At 38.7% G+C, this 17,904-nt stretch overlaps 1 protein-coding gene across 5 annotated transcripts in view; it reads right to left on the bottom strand.

Annotated features, from left to right (window-relative positions):
• The window catches only part of OTOG (otogelin), a 107,819-nt gene extending 91,399 nt beyond the window's left edge, over positions 1 to 16,420 (bottom strand). Inside the window, exons 1-11 of one of the 5 annotated variants that reach the window (XM_066997390.1) lie at positions 16,189 to 16,420; positions 16,045 to 16,105; positions 15,859 to 15,913; positions 14,050 to 14,140; positions 5,532 to 5,624; positions 5,164 to 5,318; positions 4,657 to 4,775; positions 4,047 to 4,252; positions 2,293 to 2,423; positions 1,343 to 1,449; positions 345 to 454 (exon numbers count right to left, since the gene is read on the bottom strand). In XM_066997390.1, coding sequence (XP_066853491.1) covers positions 345 to 454; positions 1,343 to 1,449; positions 2,293 to 2,423; positions 4,047 to 4,252; positions 4,657 to 4,775; positions 5,164 to 5,318; positions 5,532 to 5,624; positions 14,050 to 14,140; positions 15,859 to 15,913; positions 16,045 to 16,105; positions 16,189 to 16,240 — 1,180 coding nt within the window. In that variant the 5' untranslated portion in view covers positions 16,241 to 16,420. The remainder of the gene's footprint in view (positions 1 to 344; positions 455 to 1,342; positions 1,450 to 2,292; positions 2,424 to 4,046; positions 4,253 to 4,656; positions 4,776 to 5,163; positions 5,319 to 5,531; positions 5,625 to 14,049; positions 14,141 to 15,858; positions 15,914 to 16,044; positions 16,106 to 16,188) is intronic. The other 4 variants (XM_066997389.1, XM_066997387.1, XM_066997388.1 and 1 more) reach the window with 4 other exon arrangements.
• Between the last annotated feature and the right edge of the window lie 1,484 nt (positions 16,421 to 17,904).

The following is a 17,904-nucleotide window of genomic DNA, read 5'->3' as shown; positions in this document are numbered from 1 at the left end:
CACAATACATTTTATATGTCAGAAATCTATGAAGTCTTGGCTAATATTTGAGAGAGTAGCTCCATGAAAAAAACGTGATGGTTAATCATCTTAAAGAATCTCTGATGTTTCAGTAAGAAGGTTCTTCAAATCTCTAAGCTTATTAAAATATGTTTGATATACTCAGCACAGATCACACTTTAAAAAAATCTAACCCTTACATAGCATTGGAGTCCTCAGTTATGCTTTTACTTATAACTGTATTAGTTCTTAATAGGAGGAAGGACAAAGTAAAATTACGAAGAGCAGTCTTTTCAAAATACAACCACTAAGCAGTATTTCCAAATACGAAAGTGTCTGCATACCACACTGCTGAAAGTGCTTTCGCCATCCCTGTAGTGGCTTTCCTGCTTGGGCACATGCTCTGGCATATTCAGTTAATGCTCGACACCAAGTTGCATTATCAACTGCTGACCTTACACAAATAAAAAATTACATATTATTTTCTCCCTACATTCAAATATGTCGTCATAACCTCATGAATACTTCTGCACTGCATTCATCACATTGTTTGTATTTACGTTAATAATATTTTAATGTACTGTGTTGCTTGAATAGCTTAAAAGCCTTAAATGGATATGACATTCTGCAACATTTGAAGACAGCTGATCAATATATTTGAAATCTGATGCTAATTTCCTGAATAAAAACATGAAAACCAGTGATGCAGCAATGTAAAGAGATTTTCATAGAGATCTTGATTTTTACATGAGGAGTAGCATCCAACAGAAGACTTGCAAGAAGAAAGCATAAGATTTCCACATCATGGTACAGGAAATTGAAATTTTTTTTCAGACCCGCCTGTTAGACAGTCAAAACTGCTTTGACAAGCATTATTCCAGATTGTGAAATGATAGCATAAATTCAAATAGTTTCTGTGCATGCAGGTAATCCATTTCTTCTTTTTGTTATGTTACTGTATACTGCTTAGAGATGCCCAATTCATCTATTCACTATTACTTTTCATTAAGATTAGAAACACTGATGATGTCACACATTCAGCATGAAAACTGATGTCATATTCAAAGAAATGTAAACTGACAATGTTATTATGAAAATAGGTGAGCCTGGTTTTGGCCATCCTTACACCAAGGAAAACAAGCGACTCCACAGAAGTCTCTGCCAGTAAATCTAAAACAAGTGAGAAAATCAAGGCATTCTACATTATTACAGGAATTTTAGATACCAGCTGGCATGCAGAAAAAGAATCACATCACTTTTGTTTATCATGAGAATGAATTGTACATGTTAAGGACAATGTTTCTTCTAATAGCTTTGGAATTACTCAGAAATATTCACTTACATGCAAAGATCACTGGTGCAGCTTGCCATAAAAGGAAGAGGACTCACATATTCATGACATTGTTCAAATGGAGGATGTAACAGAATATTACACAGATTGTATGCCCTCTGAAATTAAAGAGATTGCTGTTATGAAAATGCTTTCAAAAAGTAAATCTAAGCAGAAAAATATATTATGCAAAAACAGAACAGACACCTCTCAGGATATGGCTAGGAACTCCTTCCCTCTCATCAGCTAGAAGCAGTGGCTAGCAGCGTATTACTGTCCATGACACAGTAATCTTAACACTGAACCCTTTATCCAAGGTTGTGCCAATGCTACTAAAACATCCCTTCATAAAAAAGGGCAGACAGTGTTGCAGCTAAGCCTAGATGACCTGAAATAGTCTTTATTTTAGTTAAATCACGTAGTAAAAGGCAACAGAGATAAAAACACATCTTGCATCAGGTTTAGCTTCAAAGCATTTCATTTCAGGGTTGTAACTTCAAAATATTACTTACAGGGAAAACTACTTTGATATGGCAGACTAAAGTAACAAAAATATTTTTTTGAACACTAGCAAATAAAACATGCTCTCATTCTGGTTTCGGATGCCTACTTCTTCCTATCCTTCCTAAGAGGAAGCAGTGGGAACCAGCTCTATAATGAATTCCTAACTTGATAACTTTTCACTCATTTAACCCCAGATTCAAACGCTTCTTTTGGCTGCTATCCAGAGAGTATAACATCTCCAAAACATCAAAAATTAAATTATGAACTCATACAGAAAACTACTTGGGGAGGAAAGAGGGAACAAGGTAAACACTGTTACAGCAGCCATCTCAATCCAACTCTCCAAAGGAGACCTGAGAATATTTCCAGTCTCCTTCAAAGCACTGAGTCAAATTCTGGTTCTGATAAGAATCTAATCTACTAAGATGGTGTAATAATCCTTTTGTGCAGATCCAAACCTGTAAAGATTCATGGCTTTGTGTCAGGCAGGGTGGTTCACTGAGAAAAGAGTTATCCCAACTGGGTGTTCCTTGTGGAGGATTTTCCTGCCAACTCTCTACAAACTCTGTTACATCATCTGTCAGTTTTCCTAAACAAGACACACATACGGTCAACACAGTGATTTGGCAGAACATTTCTATAGGCTTTACCAGGGAAATGTATCAATAATCATAACACTATATTAAGTAGAGAAAGCCAAACCCTATCTAAAACTAAATGAATCAGGTGCAAGTCTGAAGATGATCTGGTCTTTTAAGACACAGAAAATCCTTTTGAAGTAAATATAGGAGAAGGTTTTAGAACAGCAGAAAGAAGCAAACTCAAGTCACGTGATTTGGCCAAAAAAAAAAAAGGCTTTATGAAGTTGGACTGTGCCTGTTGTAGTCCTTGAATGAAAGAAAGGAAAGAAAAGTTGTAATAACCTGTATATGCACAGTTCTACGCTGCTCCTTTATATGGAACTTTTGATAGATAGCCTAAAGCCCCAAGAATAATGAGGTATCCCTAGGTCACTGCAAGGGTACAATATAATGAACTATATTAACCAAATAAAAGTGTGACCTTTTTATATGAGTAGAAATGACCATGCTAGCTTTAAACAAGTTAAGAAAGGTATTATCCATCATAGAGATGTGGTGACATTGATTAGTATTCAGATTACCCATGAATGCTATCATGTCTTTTCTGTGTTACTACTGCTCCCCAAGACAGTTGGATAAAGGCAGTATGCAGTGCATCTACTTGTGCTCCAATTACAGCTTTATGCAACTGAGATATCCTCAGAAGGGTGAGAGGGTAGGGAAAAGTCTGATGGCAATGAACACAACAAGCTATTGATCTCGGTATTAATTTAAGCATTTTGTTATAGTGAGTAAGCTGTTCAGTAGAGCTAGGGCCGATCCTAGTGCAGGGCTGATGCTTTACAAAATTGAGTGGCATGCTTAAACAACAAAGGAAACCTACCATATATTGTACTTTAAGCTTTAAAATAGTACTCTATAGAAATATTCTAATTTTAAAGAGCAGGAGCAAAAAGTTAAGCATTCCAAAGCAATCATTTCCAGAAGTTTATATTGCCTCATTTGAGACACCTTTTAAGGGGCCTGATTTCTTCCTCTGGTTCTTTCTAATTTTATAGAGGTCATCACTCAGAATTTTTTGAACGCCAAGACTCTTGTAAGTATCTGAGGTTGGCATCCAAGGAACTGGGACTCCAAGAATCACTGGTCACTTCTGAAAGCATTAACATAAATGAAATGCCAGATCAAAAAGGGATTTGGCAGTCTTCACTGATTTACTAATTAAAATTATTCATTTTTTTCCACTAGTAGCATCATAGGCTTCCACAGGCTGCTATATAAAATTGCTTAGAGGGCAATGAACATTTAAAAGTATAATTTTATCTTTTAGGTCCCAGCAATATGAAGTATAAATACCACTGTAAGTAACAGAGTACCCAGCTATAAGCATGCTTTAAAGATGACCCCCTTCAAGGAGTCCCATCCATACTGATATCAGCCCTCTTCATCAACGTTATCATCTACCAGAAGTATTTCCATATCATATTTTTCATTTCAAAAATTCCAAGTATTAAATTCAATTAGCATTGCAATTAAAACCTAAGTAAAATAACATTTAGTTCACCTGGGGAAAAACATACAAACAAAAAAAACCACGGTATTACACAACAGGGATTAGTTCAAATACTCACCATAACTAGTTTCAAGATCATCATGCAGGATAGCATTATTGTTTCCACACAGTCCATGTGTTTTGCCCAGGTACTCTGGTGCCATTTTGATATACACTGCAGATGTACCGTCCCAAGCCAGAGTAAAGGCATATTGGTGCCTGACTAGAAAATACCCAGCTAGTTTCTGGATGTGTAAATTTCCAATAATATAAGGTAACTGTAGTCTGTGAAACAGGACAGAATCAAAAAACAAACAAACAAACAGCTTTTAATGAAGCAATAACACTGTTAAAAATGCTACTTGGCAATTTAATGACTTCTTCATACATCTTAAAACCACTAATGTAAATATTGAGTAACTGAACTAAAAACGATGAAGTTGCAAATAAGAGCCAAAAAAAAAAAATCAAAGGGTGAATGTCAATAGTTGTATTTCTTGATAATGCCTGCTGCTTACTTAGACATTGCCTTCCATCTACTCTGTAGATAGGGAGTGCTTATTACAGCTGTGGTCTGGAAAGTTTTTAAGCTACCAACAAATAAGTCACCTTGTTCACATCTCTGTTATCAAAACTGTATCATGATATTAATTCTATCATTACAGCCTCGGAAACGCAAGTATGATTACCCAAATCCTTTATAGGTCACTTCACTGCTCATCTTTATCTGTTCATCTCCAGAAAAGAATAAACTAATGGACCGCTTGCAAGAATAAGGAGAAGAACGGCATTCAGGATCATTATTCACCTGTCAAATAAAATTATTAGTGTCAAAGTTAAGATTTAATTAAATTATTCATAATCCACATGCTACACAACTAATGCTCACAATCCCACCCTCAGCATGTGGACAAATAATCCTACTGTTCCCAAAAACATGAGTAAAATTTTCCATCCTTTTGGAGCAGTCTTTTCACAGCAGCAGCAGGTTTAGAAAGTACACATAACAGTTTTCTTCCAGTTATTTATATTTTTGTGCAAAATTAATTGGTAGCATATATTACTTTAGAATTGGATCTAGGTTACATTCCAGACCGCCAGACTATCATCTCAAATTATTTTTAATCTCCTAAAATTATTGCATTATTTGCATGTTTAATAACAGTAAAAGGGAATGTAGAAGTGCAGTCCCCTACCTGTATAGAAAAACTCTGTTCATCTAATTCAGTGTGTCTCACAAGTGCATATGTAGATTTCCCAGAAAAATAGTAGTACAGTCCATCAAAAGTTTCAAAATGATATTGACCCCATGTTCTGCATATATGATCTCTTTCAGCACCTGTGTTATAAACTAACAAAAAGAGAGTCACTTGAGAAGTATCGCTGGCTTTTAGATTTAATCTGTAGTTGCAATGTAGCTATACTGTGATGTATCATCACAGAAAAGAGAGGGTAGGAAAAATAGTGGAGGATGAAGTAACGTTTAGGAAAAGGGTAGTCATTCTCGCAGCTGTTGGAACCTGCATGCAATCCCAGAAGCCCACTCTGTTTTCTTTCTACACACCTGTCTGACATCTTGGTCCAGTTGCATTAAATCGACTGCAGTTGCAGAGTTCTCTGTAGACACACTCACCTCCATTAAAACATGTAAATGAACCTGAGTGGAAAACCAAGGCACATTAAAAATAAATGATAATCTTCATTCTTAAGATACAGTTCAGCTACTGATTTTAACTCCCAGAATGCCAGATGTTAGCTTAGAATTTAAATGCTGTGCTAGCCCAGGAGAATCCCACAGGTCACCACAAATAAGAAACATACTTAAAAAGCTTCACCATAAGACACATAACCAGATACTGCAAATTCATTGCATGTTTACAGAAGGCCAAATCAAAATGGCTATGATACCTTTTAGTTAGTTTGACATATTTTTAGTCCATTTATTTAGTTAATAAATAAAGTCAACAGGTATTACAAAACAAAACAGCATGGTGCTTATAGCCCTACATAAAAGAATGCTGCAAACGTTACATGGGTAAACTCTACCAGAATAAGAGCATGCTACCCTAGAAACACAGATGTCCAGATCCCAGCTGCAAGTCTTTCAACTGTCTGCCCTCCCTCCAGATTGCAACTTTTAGGTACACTAACCACAAACACTCTCCATAAATTCACATGGCTGTACTTGTTTCTAATTTTATTAGACATAAACTTTTAAGAAAAATAAAAAAAAAAACTTCTATTACAGTGAAACTGCTGTAGAGAGAGTAAACTGAGTTGCAATGGCAGGTGTGAGCGGGGAGAGAGGCAGGTATCTGTTTTATTGCAGGGAAGGTGGTACAAGGGGGCAAGGTATACATTTTTTTTCTTTCCCCGGGGAGATCCCCACAAGTCAGCCAAGTCAATTTTTCACAGTACAAGGAAAGGTGCACACAAGTAGAAACAAGCTTCTTGCTACCAAGTTCAGATGTGGTGATGAAATGATTTTCTAATCATTATCATATACTCACTTATTTTGCTAACACTTGACCTTCTAAAGTTTGCTTGGGAAAGAATTTGCATTTTAATAATTGCATATTATGCAAAAAAAACAACTATAGTCCTTCTTAATTTGGAAAATAAATATACTAATATTTAAGGACTAGAACTAAGCACACAAGTTAAAAAAATATTTCAGGAAGAAAAACTGAAGTTTCATCCTTTTTGTTTTCTTTGGCTTTAGAAATACAGTATTCTTAAAAATAATCTGAGATATGAATTGTGTTAATGATGTCCTGAAAACCAGAATTTACAGAAAAGGACTTTTTCTTCCACTTCATTAAAATGCTGACTTACGGAATGTTTAATCAACAAAGGTGTACAAAGAAGGCCTAACATTACCTTCAGGGTTTTGAGAAGGCTATACTAAATAGGGTTTAAAGCTTTGTTGATGCAGGCAAACTCATGCAAGCTCCACTTCTGACAAACGCTACAAAATCTGCAATTTAAACAAAATTAGGAGGAAAGCCTGCTAGAATACAGACCACTGTTTTATGATTGCATGGCTCACCACACCTTTAAGGTTTATTCTTAGTTTTGTCTTTCACTAAATATACAAATATCAAAAGTAGATTCTAAACTGCTTTATAGAATGGTTGACATGTTTTTCCATAAACTGATTGTAAGGTAACAAATGCTTTCAAACAAGGCAAGAGCTGAACACTGACATCCTACTGCTATTGAATGGATGCTGAATTCCCCACCTCAGCAGGAACAATATAAATCAAAGTGGCTTTTCCTCCCTACTTTTTCTGTCCTCTTGTAGAAATCTTATTTTATTGATGGATTAACAATACCAATTTCCTATCAACATATTTTATAGCAAATATTTAGTTTGTCTTGCCAGCATTAGAGAACTTGAGTAGAGACACCATTACAGTAGCCAGTAAGGAGGTCTAAATAAATCTGAAAGCAAGATGCATATGAATAATATCCTGTGAGAGCAACCAACCCTCTAACAACAGTCAGAATTGGAATTTATTTTTAATGAAAACAGGAAAAAAATGTTATGAACAATCTTGAGTTTCATTTTAAGCCCCTAATTTAGCTTGCACAAGACTTTCAAATGCATCTTTAAAAACTCCCATGATTTGTGGATGTACCACAGACAAATCGCTTTCAGATGTACACACCATGTAATTGCTCACCCAACATCTAATTCATACCTTAACTTGTCAGTATTTATGAACTCAAAGCTACTAAAACATTTTGCAAGGCTGCCTCAAACCTCATCATCACCTATTTTACAGAAGTATTATAAGTGCAGAAATTTCATGGGGAAAAAGGTCATATTTAAAGTTTCTTCTGCTTTGTGAGATTGTGTGCTCACAGATAGTTGTAATGCTAAAATGAGGAAGACTTCAAGAAACTTACATCATTAAGTAAAAAGAAAAAAAAATCTTTCATGCTCATCTACTTCAGGCTAAATGTTTCTACATATTATCATCTTCAGTTTCAACCTTACAGAGTTCTTGCTTACTGAAGTCTGCCACAATTTGTCAGTACAGGATTTTCTTTTCTATTTCCTACCACCATTCTTATTTGCAAAAACATAAATACAATAACTTTCATATGAAGACTTTTTAGATATCCAAATGATTAATTTTGATTCCTTTGTTTTCGACAATCCTGCTGCAACCCCCTTCCCCCCCCCCCCCACCTGGCCTGTGTGAGTTCTGTTAAAAAAATAATGCAAGCACCGTGTATAAAAGTCCCTACTTATTCTGACTGAGCCAACTCATTTACAGACTCACAGTGACCAATCTTGTCATTAATGCAAGAACCTTACTCCTCTTGTCAAGGAAGGCAGACATTGATCTCTTTCATCTAGAGCGTTGTGAGACCTGTGTAATCAGAGCTCAGGTCTCTGTTCTTTGCTTCTCTAAGATTATGCCCTAGTGCCTGTCCAGCTACAATAATCTGCCATTAGACTGCAAGTCATGTCCCTCTTAGCTGTAGACAAAGTTAGCCCCCTTTTGATGTTTCAGGTTGAACGATTCCCCTTTAAGCACAGCTCAGGTAACCTGCTTCAAGCTACACTTATTTCAATTGTGCATACAGTTAGCTGATGTGGAGATGTTTGCCATAACCAGGAAGGATGTCTCATGCTCTCTTTCAAAGAGAAAAAGGGAGTTATTCAAATCCAAATTAGAAATCAAATAACTCTGTAGGAGCATTTTTTTTCCTTATGAAGTCATCTTCTATCTGTGCATGTACAATTCTACAAACATGATAAATACAGCTGTTGTATCTACTTATATCCCTTTTTACATCACTGCGGAGTATCTTTCTTTCTGCATCATGGAAGGGCTCTGTGCACAAAGATGAGTAATTCTTTAGCAGGTAATAACAGAAACATAGTGTTAATTCCAATCACATCCACTGATCTTGCTGCTACAAACAGCGCGGCCTCCTTTAATCAGGAACTGGGTGCATCAATTTCTGCTCAATTAACAGAGCTGAGGAAGTATTTCTATCAGCAATAAACATCCCATAACAAAGGGCTCACTTAGATCTTTGCCATTAAAGGAAAATAAGCTCCCTAAATAAGACCACCGATACGATCTCTCTATCACAAGTTGACATCTCTCTTATAAGGAGATGAAAAGCATTGTACCACCTGCAGAAAGGGAATAAACATCAAGCTTAAGCCAATGTTAAAAATAGGGGAGGTTACAGAAGATTTTTGTATCCTCGGTTTACTGGAAAATGACTGCTATCAAGTCTTTAGCTCCTCTTTTTTCCTTTGACATTATGCCAGTTGAGCTCACTGGGTTGGAATCTGAAAATCAGTGAGACTGGTCTAGCATAAAGTGGTAAGCCACAGTAGTAGGATTCTACTCCGAACAACAGGGTGATTTCTAACCAATGAGGCCACTACAACCTCCAGGTCACCCTAATAGCATGGCCATCATCAGCACAAGGAATGTGTCATAAACATTGATCAGGGTGAAGATGAAGAATTATCTTTTAAAGAAGGTCTGAGCTCTTATCTGCTCTTCTCATTCCTTCAATACTCCAACGGTTTCATAACTACTGAACAGGCTGCATTCCCACTCAGTATGTGAAATAAGGTCACTTTAGTACCTGGGTCTCTCCTTTTAGTTCATCCCACTTATTGTTTCAATGTCAAGCAATTAGTCTCAAAGAGAAGTGAGACTGTAATTCAGCCTGTTTGCACTGTGTTTCCTGGAAATCAGTGCCCAAGCTTCAGAGGTGACTGCTCTTGCTCTCTAAAAAAAAAAAAGATGCTTGAATGGAATCTCACAGACCCGACAACAGGAAGTTCTAAAATCCATTTTGAAATACTGTATAATCCTACCCAACTCTGGCTGGCTTTTCAAGGGTTATTCACCTAGGCTCTGATGGCAAGTTCTGCTGATTTTATGATAACTGATCAGTGACAACTTGTATCTTTGTCAAAATAAGCATTTACTTTGCAATATTATTATAGAGCCTATTTGTTTTGTGGCTGTGTATATATGATATTGTGCCCAGTTAATTTATTATAGTTTCTTATGGTACTGCTACTCTGATGAGCATACTTTGGTTGCCAACCAATTATATGTCCAGCTTTTCTCATCCAAGGTTAGTTTTTCTGATTTATTAACACACTTATAGAGAAGAAAAGGATAGCTGAAAGTAATTTATATTATGTAAAGTCCTTTAGCATGAAGTGGGATTCATCCAATAAAGAATGGCTCTCTTCTCAGAGCACAAAGAGATATCTGCAAAGAAAGTTATCTGTGTGTCATACAAAAGATAAGATACTAACTCAAGGAGACATGCAAATTAAAGCTTGCACAAACGTAAAAGCAAGCCAAAACATTCAAGAAAATGTCTGACATTTACATTAACAAGCAAATCAACTTAAAAATAAAGTACTTTAAACTATGACAGAGCAGCTGGATTCCTACCATCCACATTTTGACCTCACCATAATACACCATTATCATGACTATACTCTTGATTCTTAAGTTCTTGATTGCTGTGGACCTTCATCTGTCTGCCCTCCCCCCCCAAAAAAAAACACACATTAGAAAGCAAAATTCCAACATGAGCAAGTGCTTGTTACTGTTATTTCTAAGACATGAAATGAAGACTGTTTAATGCCAATCAGCTTCACTTCAGAAAATTTAAGTATGGAACATTTATTTGGAGGAGATCTCAAAATGAACAAGTTTTACTTAAGCTAGGTAAGGTAAAAGGTCCAGCCTGTTCCTACAAGTTCTTCTAAGTCTGCCTGTTTACAAACTTCAGTCCAAATATGGCTTAAGACCTCTTCAGAGTCACTTGCAGAAATTGTCTAGACAGACTGTACAGTTCTTGGGATCCTTTGAAATATGACTCTTAAAAATTCTTATGCAATTGTAGGGAGCTGGAATGGACAAAAAACACAGCAGGCTGAGATCAAAAGAAGCATCGACTAAGACCTACTCTCATATCACAAAAAATAGAAGGCATGCTTAGAATCGAGTACTTTAGCAGTCAATACTCTTGAAACTTCATATTTTGTAACTGCATAATTTCCACTGCACACTTTCTCTAGAATACTTTCAGGTGCCTATGACTATGGGGAACTCTTTCATGCAGTATCTTTTATCCTTCAACAGAATAGTCTTTGAAAGCATCTACCAGTAATGAAACAAGTTTCCTGAAGCATCTAGGCTTCAGTAGGATGCAATGAAGCCTTGGAATGAAGACAAAGATCTCATTACACTAGGAAGTACAGTTTTCTTCAAGATTCTGAGGTGATTGAGTAGGACGTAGTGTTCATCTTTCACTACTCAGAGCCTTCCAGTTAGATGCAGGTTTTCTGTTACATTACATCTCTTGAGATCAGTTTTGGAGCACACATAAGGAACAAGTATCGTCTACAGAAATGGTGACCTTCAACATTAAAGACTCATGCCTCCTGCAGCATTTCAACACAAAAATGTTTGCAGCATTTAACTCATTAGGAATTTTCAGCAGTAGTTTCAAAGTTACTCCAGAAATAATTTGTGTTGCTCTTCCCAAGGTCTTCATAGGGTATTTTTTGTTTGTTTTTGCAGTGCTTGTTTGTTGTGGTTCGGTTTGTTTCATTTAGAATGAAAAACAGATTCATATGGAAGGTAGTTCCAGCTTTAGCAGCTATGTAAGCTGCATGTTAACTGCTGTCAATTACTGTGATTAACATTTGAGAAGACCAATCCCATATTCTTTGGGTACAAGAAACTAACAATTTATCTCTTGATATTTACTTGTACTATACCGTTTTTGTTCCATTGACAAAAAAAACATTAGATTACTTCCTAAATTGCCTATATCTGACTAACAGAACACAATAGTAAAGAGACTTAGTGTATAATCAATCATGCACCCATCATACAAAAAGTTCATATGAAACATTCAATTTTATCTACACAGACAGTTGAAGGAAGCAAGAACAATGTTAATGTAAGAGTGACTCCAACAGGATTAAATAAGTCTCTGGCAATCAGTTTTCCAAGTATGCTGCAGACTGATTTTCAGAGACATCACAAAACTAGAGAAAGAAGATGATAACTTACCTTGCTGGTTTAAAAATGGGAAAAAAAAAGCTTTACTATTTCATATATCTCCAAATTGGTGCAAATACCAGTCCATGGACGAAAATATAGCAGCTTGCATCTCTCTTCAAACTGGGAGAACCAAGATTGGTCTACTGTTCTAAGCATTTAGAACACTTTATCAAAATTCTTTCAAAGAAAGCAGAATGGATTGTTCTTGGGTTCTGTTTTTCATACACGCCTTTCACAAACATGCAACAGAGAATTTACTTGGATTCTAAAAGTAAACAGTGGAATACCTACACTCAGAAGATTATCAAGTGTAATAATCCTGATTTTCTTTGCCTGCAATTATGGGCAATCATCAGTTTTTAAAGCATGCTTAACATTTTATTGCCAAAGCAAGGACATCAGAAACGAAGTTTTTATGAAATATTTTGACCCATAGAAATACGTTGGAGAGAAGACAAAGTTCATTCTATTGCATTTACAGAGGGCAACAAAACTTAATTCTTTCTGTCATAACCACATCTTCCTTTAAAAGCTCAGACATGATGATTTAGCATGAAATACTTGCTACTCTTGTCATTCTCCCTACTTTTAGATTTGTTCTTTACTTGCTTAAATATTAGGTCTACTTAAGAAGTGATTTAAACTCACACATGGACCTCCTGCAAGAGTTCTGTTAAAGTAGAATAGCACATCTTGAAAATCTTTTCTCCAGCTGGTTTGTCTGAAGCAGAACATCAAATCCACTTGTGCCATTAAAAGAATTTTTCACACAGCAAGAAATACAACAAACCAAGTAATTCTACACTTATTCAATTATTATAGTAACACATCTGGACATTATTTGCACATCTCTTTGGAAGCTGCTTTATTTGCTTTGAAAACAAAAACAAAGAAGTAAGCAAGAACTTAACAGAGACAAGGAAAAAGCTACATTGTGGTCAACAAGCTGGTGCAACTCAAAGGCAGAGGGAGTTTTACCAGTGTAGATGGCTGTATTTCTAGAGCAATTTTATCATAGCAGACGCATGTACATACAGTATTTGCTCATTGACTATACAGGTTCCAAAGTAACAATCCTTATTCAAGTAAGATTATCCTTCTTTAAACCATTCTATTATTCCCCCACATTCCAATACGTGCTTCACAAAAGCTTCTGAGAACAGTATTAATTAAGGACAGATATTGAAGCTTTTGGAGATAACAACCCTAATCACAACTGGTAAGAATCCAGTCCATCCAGTCTTCATAGCATTTTGCACTATAAAGCCTGCAGATGCAAATCCAGATGATACACTACTAGGTAGGTTCTACATCCAGTACAACCAACCAGGATTGCCGAAGAGAAACCTGAGGTTTCTCAGCTAAAGAAAACTACTAAGCTACTCTGAATTGCTGTGAATCATCTTTCTCCTTTGTGCAGGACAAGCATGAAAAAGCTCTACTGAAGAGCTAACACAGAGGATATTTACCCCTGAGCAGAGATATTTAAGCCTGTCCACTTTACTGCTGAAAATAAAATGAACCAAACAAGCAAACATGCAAATTCTTCAAGTGCTCACCACCTGGTGGCTTAGAGGACCTCATCCTGCTAACCTATAGATTGCACACACAAAAAACACCCATAGATTACATCAGCTAAAATATAACAAAAAACCTCAGAGCAGGCAACAGGCACAAGACAAATGATTTAACAGCACCTAGGCAGCAATCCACACTTTTAGGTATATCAGTACAAGAGCAGATTACCCTGCTAGAAGCTTTGTCAGAAAACACAGCAACTACAGACAGCCTTTTAAATGATCAAACTAGAAGCACATGTTAACTTAAAGCCAGGTCAAGCCTCATGATAAATGGCCATACTTCTGTAGTCTTTTGAGACCAATCAAGGTAGAGCTCGGTTATGCAGAGACCTGTATTAGCTTTGTTAGTTTTTCTTCATAAGAGTAATTAAATCATGCAGAAGATACGTTGAATTTGTTTCATGTAAAAACTTTAACTTACTAGATGGTCCACATTTCATACTGTGAAATCTTCTGTTCTGAGACAAGGATATTGTAGTAGATGAAGCATTATGAACTGCCATTCCAGGCTCCTTTCAGAAAGAACAAATGTTACTGACATGTCATTTCATTTCTTTGTCTATTTCACCTGGGAATTTTAAAAGAACAACAGCTACATCCGCACAATGGTTATATTTCATTGATGTGATAGTTTATAGAGTACAGATAACATTAACATATTTATCACTAAGTTTTCTTTACCTATTAGTATAGAGCATTAACTGATGTAAAGAGTGATACAAGTAACCAAGCAAATATTTCCAATGAAATCATAAACACCAGCTGTTCCTATGTAACTTCATCTGAGGATGTTAGATTTATTGCATTTAATTTTCATACCCTGAAGTTTCACCATACATACCAGTTTCTCAGTCCTGTGCATGACTCTGCAAAGCACTTGTAACATATCAAGCATTTTCCATGTTTTGAATATTCATTTACATGTTTGACTGAGAACTGATCTTAGGAACTATATCATCAAATATGACTTCATGAACATGAACGCTGCAGAAGTTGTAACCAACACTTAGTGCTGCTGTGCCTCTTCCTCTCAAGAAAGCTTATGGAATGCAAAAACATGTGAAAAACATGTGAAAATGTCTTACTCTTAGTTTCAGACAGTTCAAATGGCTAGAAAACTACTCTTCATTGTCATTATTATTTTTCCTCTCTCCTAAACATATTTGTTACAGAAGATTCATTGAAAGATTTATCCTCAGCAGCCCAGCACAGAACAAAAACAGAGTCTACTACTACATGTTGAATTCTTGGGGGGCCCTCAATCTGTAAGCACTCGGTCTTATCAGCAGTTGATTCTGTTACCCATTTGCAATTATGTGGCATGTTTTTCTCTCCATTGAGATTTTTCCCTAAAACAGAGGGGAGAAAGCAGAAACAAAAGAGATTCCTCTGCAGGGCCACAAAGCAAACTTTCCTTTTCCCACCCTCAAACAAGGGAGTGGGAATAACACACCCCAATTACATTTCAGCAACATGTCATGAATGATACAGTTGGGTTGCCAAGATAAACCACATCCAAAAACCAGTACCCGGTTGTAGCGACCCGATACCACCAGCTCATTTACTTTTACAGGGAACTGAAAAGGCTCACACAAAGTAACCACTGCTGGATGAGCCAAATCAGACCTCAGCTTTCCTCAGAGCAAGAATACTTCCTGTGACACACAACTATTTCTGAATGGACTGAAGCTCTAGCTACCTTCTTCCCTCACTACTTAGCACTTGAAAGCTTAAGTTTTGTTCTGTTCATGACTGGCATTCCTTACGGCAGAGATAAAAGATGTTCAATGCTGCTTGAACAAGTCCTGAAGAACCACAAATGGTGAAACAGTCACCAGAAACACTGGAAGCATCACGGTAATGTACATATCTGTTCAGGTAAGATATGAGGAACTTTATCCAGATGAAAACCAAAACATCTCTCAGACCAGCACTAGTAACCACTCCTCACAGGAGCCTCACTTCACACCAGCACTAGGTGGGAAATGCAAGGCACCATCTTGGGCAACGAACAACAGCATCACATCACCCCTTGGGCCCTGGTCCGCCTTTGGTTCAAAGCCACCAACCACAAGAGAAGGTCGCTCTATTCCCAGGTGACCTCACAGAGAAAGGCCAGACACCCTGGCAGCCTCAGCTCCCCTGAGGGGCACCGCAGCCCGCTCCCCACCGCCTGACCCCATCGTGCCCGCCTGCCGCCCCCTCACGACGCCCGGCCCACACTCCCTACCTGCGTGGCCGCGACGAGGCCGTCCCCCCTCCGAGGCCCGGCAGCGCTGCCTGTGCTGAGGGCAGGAGAAGAGGGCACGGTTTGCTCGGCTCGGACAGCGCACCCCGCCCCGGGCTGCCACCCCCTCGGCCGCGCACAGCGGCGGAGGCGAGGAGGGAGCCCCGCTCCACCCAGGCTGGCTCTTACCTGAGGAGCGGCAGGTGCCCGCCGGGAGGGAGCTGCGCCCTGGCGCCCCACGGGGACAGAGCTGGAAGGCAAAGGCACTGGGTTAGACGCTAGCGATGGCTGGGGTCGCCCTGTCCTCCCTCCTGCCCCCCGCTCGACGCTCACCCGGCGGCAGCCAGGCGCACAGCAGCGCCCCGACGAGGAGCTGAGCCTCCATACGAACAACAGCAGTGGCCTCCCCAGAGCCGTAGCCCACAGCACCAGCCGCTACCGGCACCCAGGGCTGAGCCCTACCGGGCGGGGCGGCCGGGGGTTTATCAGCCGCCCCCGGCCCGCCCTCCGGCCCCGGCCCTTCCCCGGGCACCCAGCCCGGTCGCCGCCCCTCGCCCCGTACCGGGGCCCGGCTGAGCGGCTCCGGCCCCGCGGAACCCGGCCTCTCACGTCTCTTTTCTCTTTCTTGGCTTTTTGGGTTTAGGAGGCACTCGGTGCCTTGGCAGGAGCTGTGAGCGCCGCGGTGGGGTGCGGCTGGGGACCTCTGCACCACCGCTAGCGCGGACAAAAAGGGGACTCGACACTGCTGCTGGAGGGAATGTCTCGTAGCTTAAAGCCCTCGGCTTCCACACAGCCAGTCTGCATGTGCAGGGAAGCCAGCAAACCGTGTTAGTGCCTAACACGCTGAGCATTGGCCCCGGTTCACTGAAAGAAGTGCTAGAACTTGAATAACCACACGAGTGAGACATGGAACGGAGCATGCCGCTAAGGCGTAGTGATAATTTCTTTGGCTTCTGATAACTCTTTACTACTACAAATTCAGTCTTGAATGTGGCGCTTTCTGTAGACTCTTTTCCAGGTTTATTCTTTTTGCTTTTTCTAGTCACTTAATTTTCTGTCATTGCTAACCTTCCTTCAGCTATTTTTCTTCCCCCTTTCCCTCTTCCCGTCTCTGTTGCCTTGTTTGTTCTTTTCCTTTCCCATCTGCTGCTGTCTCTCCCCGTCATTCTTCAGGTTTGCATATCTTATAACAGAAGCTTTAGAAGCTGCCCATACCAGGTGAGAAACTGTCTCAGATGAAAAGGAGCCTTTTCTGACCGCTTTGGGAAGTCTGTTAACAGCAAGTCATTAAAAAGATCTCTTTTCTGCCTTTGTAATTTGTCCCTGTGGATTGTATTTCTTGCTGCAACAAGTGTTTCATTTCGAATGAAATGATGGAAAACTAGCAACGTTTTCACTGAGAATTCTCTTCTCTCCTGCAAAGGCTGGAGGGAGTGCATGTATGAGAGACGAAAAGGGAGACAGAAAAGATATTCTTTAACTCCAGCACAGCATTTTGCAAATAACCTCAAACAGATTTTGCAGATTTTTTCTCTACCCTCACCTCAGAGCAGAGCCTATCTACACTGAATGCACTATGCGCTTGGCTTTGGTGCACTCTCTCTGTTCCAGATTACACTAATGAAAGTAGAGAAAGTAGATCAAAAGCAACAGGAGTCAGTTTACACAACAAACATTTTAATGTATTTCTTCGCCTTGTAAATGGGCTGCCCACTGTATTCATTTTCCTTCAGTGACACAAGTAGCAACTAAGAAATTGAACTAGTTTAAAGCTAATTTAGATGTAATTTAATTTCTCAACAGGATGGATTTCATGACCAAAACTAATAAGCAGTGTAATTGTACCATCTTTTAATATGACATGTTTGAAACAATGGAAACTTCAGAACCATCTCATACATTTTCTGATTATTAAGCTTGCTGTTTTGAAGCACGGGGTAGCTTTGTGGGTTTGTTTGCTTTGTATTTATGCATTAGAGTGCAAGGGGTTGTGTAACAGCAGACCAATAGCTCGCCACATTTGTCATTCTTTCTGTGATGTATCCTTTA

The sequence above is a fragment of the Anser cygnoides genome, chromosome 5 (assembly GCF_040182565.1).
Source record: "Anser cygnoides isolate HZ-2024a breed goose chromosome 5, Taihu_goose_T2T_genome, whole genome shotgun sequence".
NCBI classification, from domain to species: Eukaryota; Metazoa; Chordata; class Aves; order Anseriformes; family Anatidae; genus Anser; species Anser cygnoides.
This window is presented reverse-complemented; position numbering and strand designations above follow the sequence as displayed.